This window comes from Triticum urartu, chromosome 7 (genome assembly GCF_003073215.2).
Source record: "Triticum urartu cultivar G1812 chromosome 7, Tu2.1, whole genome shotgun sequence".
In the NCBI taxonomy this organism is placed as follows: Eukaryota; Viridiplantae; Streptophyta; class Magnoliopsida; order Poales; family Poaceae; genus Triticum; species Triticum urartu.
Genome location: NC_053028.1, coordinates 715,010,622 through 715,018,646, shown reverse-complemented (window position 1 = coordinate 715,018,646; position 8,025 = coordinate 715,010,622). Strand labels below are relative to the sequence as shown.

The 8,025-nt window shown below is 44.8% G+C and overlaps 2 protein-coding genes across 2 annotated transcripts; one reads left to right on the top strand and one right to left on the bottom strand.

Moving 5' to 3' along the window:
• Positions 1-1,558: 1,558 nt before the first annotated feature.
• Positions 1,559-3,022, top strand: LOC125519616 (4-hydroxybenzoate polyprenyltransferase, mitochondrial-like). The gene is made up of 5 exons (XM_048684360.1): positions 1,559-1,900; positions 2,360-2,485; positions 2,554-2,681; positions 2,737-2,841; positions 2,953-3,022. Exons 1-5 carry the CDS (start codon positions 1,559-1,561, stop codon positions 3,020-3,022), a joined length of 771 nt encoding a protein of 256 aa, XP_048540317.1.
• A 958-nt stretch (positions 3,023-3,980) lies between these two features.
• LOC125524229 (spermidine hydroxycinnamoyltransferase 2-like) lies at positions 3,981-6,417 on the bottom strand. The gene is made up of 2 exons (XM_048689298.1): positions 5,898-6,417; positions 3,981-5,098 (listed from the first exon to the last, which is right to left on the bottom strand). Exons 1-2 carry the CDS (start codon positions 6,342-6,344, stop codon positions 4,169-4,171), a joined length of 1,377 nt encoding a protein of 458 aa, XP_048545255.1. The 5' UTR covers positions 6,345-6,417; the 3' UTR covers positions 3,981-4,168.
• Positions 6,418-8,025: the final 1,608 nt, after the last annotated feature.

The window sequence follows — 8,025 nt, the reverse complement described above, 5'->3', positions numbered from 1 at the left end:
GGCTAGGCCAACTTCGACGACATGGGATGCTTTCTTTCAGCGGAGCCATTTTGCTGGTGTGCGTGAGGGCATGAAACGTGATGGGAGATGCCAAGTTGTTGAAAAAAGGAATTCAACTTCTTGTACTCACCCCCAATCAGTTTGCATAGCAATGATCTTACTGTTTAGTTGTCTCTCAACAAGATTCATAAAGTTTGAGAAAACTTGAAACACTTCAGACCTCTTTTTGAGAAGATAGATCCACGCATATTTACTGTAATCGTCAATGAAGCTTACATAGTATGAGTATCTACCAACTGAGGTGGGAGCCGGCCCCCAAACATCTGAGAAGACAAGTTGTAAGGATGCAGTAGATATGCTAGTAGATACATGATATGGTAGCCGATGACTTTTAGCTTGCATACATGGATCACACACTGACTCAATACTAGACTCATTTGAGTAGGGGAGTTTATTTTTGCTAAGAACAAACTTGACAATAACTGAAGAAGGATGCCCTAAACGACTATGCCACTTTGATGATGAAGGCTTGATGGCGATGAGTGCTTGTTTATTCAACGATGATGATGACGAAGATATGAGAGGATAAAGACCTCCCACGCATTTGCCCCTAAGAAGAATTCTCCTCGTGTCCAAGTCCTTGACCAAAAAGAAATAGGGGTAAAATTCAATAAGGACACAATTGTCTCGAGTAAAGCGATGAACAGAAAGGAGATTTTTGTATGTTTGGGGCACACGAAGAACTTTGTTAAGATGCAATGTTTTTATAGGGGTTTGAACAATTGAATGACCAATATGAGTAACGTTCATACTAGAACCGCTTGCAGTGTGGACTTGATCTTGCCCATGATACTTGTCTCTTGTTGTCAGCGTGTCCAACTCGCCGGTGATGTGGTGTGTGGCGCCGGTGTCCGCGTACCAATTTGTGTCAACGCCATAGGAGTCAGTGACAAGATTTGCCCCCTTCTCCTCATGCTCATCATCATACCTATGCCAGCAGTCTCGAGCACCTCCTGGATGATGCTTGAGACAGATCTGACACTCCGGGTAGTCGCGGGTTTGCTGCTGACGTTGCTGCTGTGGACGACCGCGACCACCGCCGCCGCCGCCGCTGCCACCAGAGGGAGTTGAAGAGGGACGCCTTCCTCGGCCACGCCCCCTGCTGTAGCCGTGACCGCGGCCTTTGCTGTAGCCACGTCCGCGCCCCCTGTACACCATATTGGCGAAGGAGTTGAAGCCGGCGTCTGCACCGTCGCCGAGCATCTCCACCCGCTGATCAAACGCCGGGATCTGGGCGAAGCTCTCATCAACGATGATCATGGACTTGACAGCGCCGATGGCCGCCACGACAGGATCATAGTCTCTGTCAAGGCCGGCGAGAACGTAATCCACCATGTCCGGGTCCGAGACCGGCCGGCCCGCTGCAGCGAGCTCGTCTCCCAGATTTTTCATCCGGGCCATGAAGGCGTTGCAAGACATGGATCCCTTCTTCGTGGTGGTGATGGCGATCCGCAAGTTTGTGATGCGGGATTGAGACTGCGAGGCAAAAAGTGTGGTGATGGCAGTCCAAAGATCAAAGGTTGTTTCCTTACTCACGACTTGGGCGAGGATCTCCTTCGACAAGGAGTTCAGAAGATGGCTCAGGACTTGCTGGTCCTTCGAGACCCACTGCGCATATAGAGGGTTGGGCTCTGTGGTGGTGCTTTTTCCCGTCTGCTGCGTCTACACCGTCTTCGGTGGCGCGGCGTCGGTTCCGTCAAGGAGGCCGGTGACCTGCGCTCCTCGCAGGCCAGGCATGACTTGGGATTTCCATAGGATGAAGTTTGTTTTGGTGAGTTTCTCGGCTGGTGGAGCTCCTAGGTTTAGGGTGATGGTTGCCGAGGTGGAGGACATGGCGAAGGCAATGGGAAGAAAGCTTCTGCTAGATCGATAGGAAGAGGATGGCTCTGTATACCATATTAGATGGAAGCGTCCCTACTCTACTGGAGGAGAGCCGCGTGGTTTATATTGATGTTGGGTAGGAAAAGCCCCTACCGTGGCGTTTACATCAGAACCGACCGCTAGGATTCGGTTTGTTACATCGAGAGGATAGATGCGTGGAGAGGGAGAGGAGATAGAGTTTGTTGAGATTACACAAGTTGTTACAAAGAGATCTATCTCTATTTCCAACAGCACCAGGAAGTCAGGAACCAAGTCTTGATGTCTTATACAAAGGTTATTCAAGCAACCCTCCCTAGCCAACAAATCAGCAGCACTATTTGCTAATCTTTTAGCCGAAACAACACAAAACTCAACTATCGATGCACTCAACGATTTGATCTCATTGACCAAGTGACCACAACGATGAATATTTTAACAGCCTCAGGTAGGAGCTTTGTTAGGATTGGCTGCTATCAAAGAGTGCTTAGATCCTGTAGTCATCCTCCCATTGTACACTTCTGGTATATGTTGGACATTGGTGTACGATACCATATATGCACGTCAGGTATTTGACTAGTGGTGTTCTTTCATGATTGTCTTGATTGCTTATGGACGCATCCCAATACATGTCAGGACAAAGAAGATGACCTCAAAGTAGGTGTCAAGTCCACAACATTGAGGTTTGGGGATTCGACCAAGCAATGGATCAGTGCCTTCGGCACAATGCCGAACTTGGTGCTCATCACTCAGAGTGTCATGTTTAATGAATAGTATTTTTTTTAACATTCATCATATTGATGACTGCATGCTTTAACCATGTTGGTCATTGCCCTACTACCCTCTTCTGACAGCTGCAGCTGCCCATTTGGCATGGCAGATATCATCTGTTGACTTATTTCACCGCGCAGATTGCAACAGGAATTATGTTTCTTTACCATGGAGGAGATTTAGAATAAATGATGTACCCATTGTTTTGTTACATACATCCCTACAAAGTGCTTAAACTCACCATGTTTAATCCCTACTCTGCAGGTTTGTCTCAAATAAGTGGTTTGGAGCATTGGTGTTCAGTGGAATTTTGTTTGGGCGACTTGCATCATGATAGATACATCAGGCCTGATAGAAGTGAGGTTAATGCAGCCCCTAACAAAAAGGTGATAGTAGTTGGTACCCTCTTAAATATTTTTTGGTACGTTCTCTCTAATCTAAGGACTATGACTATTGTGCAATTGCAAACAGCACACTCAGCAACACCCAGGGGGTTAAAAACGCAGGCATGTGCCATGTATATGTATGACATCACTTCTCCAAATACCGATAGCAAACACACAACAATGACATATCCACGACGAACTCAATGCTAACAGCTGCTATGACAAAATCATAGTTGCCCGGTTCGCGATTCGCGATTTGGTAGTGCCTATGAATTGAGTTCGATGGTACACATCTCTAGTTCGTGAATCGGAATCCGTTGTCTCCGATTCATGGATGCATTGAGAAATTGAATATGCTTTTAAAAATAAAGAGAAAATCAATAGTTAAAAACGAGCCACTTAAAAATATTAATGCATTGTTGGCTCTTCGTGTGCACAGAGAGCTCTTAATGCGTACTTGAAACAATGGCCCAGCCACCGCGTCTGCATAGCTGTTGTGTAGCCACTGGCTGGATCGAGCTGCTGCACTCATGCCCCTATCAGGTTAGCAATGGTCTCATTATTTGGATTCGTTTTGAGTTTGGTGAATCGTGCACGGAATCGCTGCCGATCTGAGCGAATTCGAATCCCGTTCTAGATCGATTGGTCTGAGTCGCAGTTCGAAGGCTGTTCCAGCGATCAGGTAGCTATATATGAACCAAATGAGCGATTCATGCCAAAACATACAGAACTCACTCACTGCCATTTACTCTCATCTCTCTACCTTCTTCTTTCGTTGGAGGTGTGCCAAATCAGTTGATCAACTCTCACGCAAAAAACACTCTACTTCTTTCCTTCCTTCCTTAAAGCAGATTTTTTAAAGGTTAGCGGAGAAGCAGTTGGAGATACCCAAAAGCAAGTGCAAATTAATGCAAGCAACCTTGCATTATTTAAACATAATTTATTGAGAGGGGGCACTTTATTTAGAAGTTTACAAATTTACGACGACCTCACCTACATAGTCGCAAACTCAAAACAACATGGTAATTAAGCACTTGTGCGCCTGGGTTTATTTCAGCAGGGATGTATGAGGCTGATTGAATTGAGCTGGACAACTAGTTTTTGTCTTGTCCGTTGCACACCCAAACAGCAATCTCCTTCTCAAACTTGTCCATTGCAGGTCCTGGCAATATCATGTTTATCACGATCACGTCCTGACCCTTGCCATTCCTACACCTCATGTGGCAGCTCACAGAGTCGAAGGAGATGTCACCCACCATGGGTAAGCCGCCGCCGACCCGCTTTGCCCATCGGAAGTCCAGCGCCTCCTGTCCAATCCATTTCATGTCAGAGACCTCATACATTTTGTCAATGGTGAGAGGTGGCCGCCCATGCAGAGACGCCATGAAATCTACCATGGAATCCATGTTCTCGTTTGTCATGTTGTGCTTGGCCTCACGGATGAGCCCGAGTGTGTAGGCAAGCGGGTTGCCACATAGCTCTCCGGCGGTCGTGTCTGCCACAGGGTAGAAGAGCGCGTTGCCGTAAAACCCATGCGGGACGAGCCCATGGCGCTTCCCACTCCCACGCACATTCATAGAGAACTTTAGGCCCACCTGTTGGTGGTGCTCATAGCCGAGCGCCACCGTGCGGCAACGCCACATGACCGCGGTCAGAAGCTCGAAGCTTGTGGCTGGTGGCGAAAGATGCCCCGGGGCATGGTGGCTTCTTAGCGCTGCGATGTCTCCTGGGGCAAAGAGGAAGAAGCGGACGGCCATTTCTTCCGGCGGTGTTGACAACATAACGTCGTCGCCGGTGTTGCCTAATCTGTTGAGGAATTCCACGAATGCCTGGTTTATGTGTGGTGGGATGCGTGCTGTCAGCATCTCCCTATTCCACACCGGCGATACGATTTGGGAGGCATCACCCGCAGTACGAGCCAAGTCGGCAATGCATTTCAGGAATTGATTGGTGCCGTAGCCATCGGCGATGTTGTGGCATATGTGAAGGCCAAGCACAAATCCTCCGCATCTCAGCTGGGTTACCTATTCACATTAATTAATACGGAAAATACGAAATGTTAATAATGTTGTAAAGCGGTGGCTTGCTCCGTTTTGATTTACTCTGCATATTATCCTAAGACAAACTTTATAAAATTTGACCAAATTTATATAAACTGACACAAATATTTACAATTAAAAATATATATGATATGACAATATGTCCAATGATGTCTAATAGGGTTTTATTTGGTATTATAGATGTTGTTAAACATTACAAACTGTCTAAGTTTACAACGTTTGACATAAGACAATACTAATATTTGAAGTTAATTGAAATGAATACTTAGCTATGCTTGTTTTTTGGGAGACCCTTTTGTCTAGTTAATGCCTGTGCGTGTCCTTATGGAAATAGAATTTCTAATTACATACCTAATGCATGTAGAATCTGATTGGCCATGTGTTGCCGTATGGGTGCATAAGTGACCTTTAAAAAAAATAAAATGTTGTTTGCACATGATAAATATTGTGAGTATTTTTAGACTTCCCAACCATTGGAACTACTCCCTCTGTTTCTAAATGTAAATCCCTTTAGAAATTTTAATAAGGGACTGCATATAGAGCAAAAAATGAGTTAATCTACACTGTAAAAAATGTCTATATACATCCGTATGTAGTTTGTATTAAAATCTCTTAAAAAAACTTATATTTAAAAACAGAGGGAATAGTTCATATGGATGTACGTAGTGACTTGTTTGCCTCTTATTTTAATAATGTAATACATATATAGACAATAGTGCGGAATAATGAGGTGAAGAGAGTTGAAGGCTAGCTAGGTAGCTACCTGCATGAAGAACAAGGGAACTCCGACAACAACCCTAGGGTCGCCCACCTCGCACAGCAGTTCTTGGACGCACGGGTATGGTGGCAGAGGCGACGGCTTGCCAAGCTCATCCATGGACACGTCCACGTCCGCCTCCACAAACACGACGCCTTCCCCTGTGCACTCAACAGCTAGCTTGCCCCCAGCAGCCTCTCGTAGACGGCCTGCCAGCGGATAGTAGTGCACCAGCGCCTCCGCGAGTGCCGCCTTAATTGCCTTGGCGGCAGTGGCAGGCCGCTCTTGCCCATGGTCACCAACGTCGACGGCGCGAAAGAACTCGATGGCAGGCTGCAGAAATCGCAGGTCTATGTCGCCATCAATGTCGGAGAGAGCCAGAGTCTCGTGCGGGGTTGCTTGCGCCGGTAGCACGAGCTCGGGTTTTCTCCGACGTGCCACAAAGGACGCCATATTTGCTAAATAATGGGGAGCGTCTAGTGTAGTGCGTGCGTGAGTAGCGGGTTTGTTCTTCTACTAGAGTGATGGATACAGGGCAGCTTGTCATGTGGATATGGCGCAAGGGTTCTCAATTTATACAGACTTCATCTTTGCAGCAAAAGCATTCGCCACATGTTGCACGATTATCCCAGGTCCACACATTTAGGCTTAAAAGACAAGATCCCACAAGTATGCAACTTCCAGTGAAACGCTGCAATAAGTTGATGCCATTCATTTATCCCCATTAAGTTCGCATCGAAACTCGATATTCAATGGACACGGCCCTAACACCTACTCCCTTCGTCTGGTGAAGAGTGTACATCTAGCCTCAAAATTTGTCCACAAAAAAGTGTACTTCTATCTCCCAATGCATGCACTTTAAAGTAGGAAAAAAATATTTCTCTCTCATCAATCAAGACCAATAGCAATCTTCACATGATCTTCTTAATTTCTACATGCACTTAGCTCATTGGAAGGTGAGTAATTAAAGAGGAGAGAGATGATGGCTTGCACATTTCGAATGCATTTTTTACTCAATTCTATAATGTGTCCTAAAATTTCTAGATGTACACTCTTCACCGGACGGAAGGAGTAGCAGGCAATGAAAACGTCTACACACCACATGATATTATATAGGCTTGGGTATTCAAGGATCCCATAGCCATCTCTTCTCCATATATCTTGTCGAGACCATTGCCCACTAAGAAGGAACCTCTGCTAAAAGTTCAGCCTTAACTGTCATCAAGGCCTTCCATAGTGGAGAGGCTGATGACATTGCCGACACTTGACACAGTGACTGAGGTGCTATGGCACCATATAAAGCATTGACCATATTTATAATGTATATTTTAAATTATTTGTATTAACCCTCCTTTCCAGTTTATAGGGCTTATCTTAAAATTTTAATTTTTCTATTTTATAAGTCTCAATTTGGTTGTTCCCCATCACATATTCAGATTTCAAGTTGCAATAAATTATTGCATGCAAGTATTAAGAGAAAATTGATCAATGCATGTACTTTATCCATGCATGCATTGCAATTAATGCATTGGTAAATACAATTTTTTGAGAAAAATAAGCGCATTAATTGAGTGGTTTTGCAAACTACAAAAATTGATCCACCACTCACCATCTATCTTGGTTGGTGAGATTTTTTAATTGACTCATATATAAACCGGAAAGGAGGTAGTATTTCACAAGACGTTGTGTGGGCAAGTGTACTAGTTTGGGTAATTATATCCACTCTAACTAGTAGAGCTACAAATAAGTTGTAGCGGTAGAGGGAAAATGCATGGTTTGCCCGCCGGTATAGGGGCAGTATATACATTGTAAAAGAACAGAGTTAATATTAGCCCTGCAAAATGGCTGATGGTCTCTTACCTTCAAGAGATCAAATTTTCTATTAATTAATTAGGTAGTGTAGACATATAAATATATTTTCCAGTTTCTTTCATCAGATGGATCTTTTGATTGCATTGGCTTGCTTACTAATGTGCTTTGCATGCAGATGGCCGATTGATCCATCCACGTACGTGAAAAACACATAAATATACAGTTTATGAAGCGCAGTTGTCCAAGATTTGGATCTGATTCTCTATTAGTTAATGGTAGGTTTTCTCCCCTGATCATCGTGATTCGTTCGGGTCAACTAGCC

What these genes read in the sequence shown, in the direction of transcription:
- LOC125524229 (XM_048689298.1), bottom strand. Translation starts at nt 6,344, where the DNA reads ATGGCGTCCTTTGTGGCACGTCGGAGAAAACCCGAGCTCGTGCTACCG. An exon ending in TTCCCTTGTTCTTCATGCAG is followed by an intron (nt 5,099 to 5,897) that starts GTAGCTACCTAG and finishes TAATGTGAATAG; the next exon opens with GTAACCCAGCTGAGATGCGG.
- LOC125519616 (XM_048684360.1), top strand. Translation starts at nt 1,559, where the DNA reads ATGGCAGTCCAAAGATCAAAGGTTGTTTCCTTACTCACGACTTGGGCG. An exon ending in ATACCATATATGCACGTCAG is followed by an intron (nt 2,486 to 2,553) that starts GTATTTGACTAG and finishes AATACATGTCAG; the next exon opens with GACAAAGAAGATGACCTCAA. An exon ending in ATCACTCAGAGTGTCATGTT is followed by an intron (nt 2,682 to 2,736) that starts TAATGAATAGTA and finishes CATGCTTTAACC; the next exon opens with ATGTTGGTCATTGCCCTACT.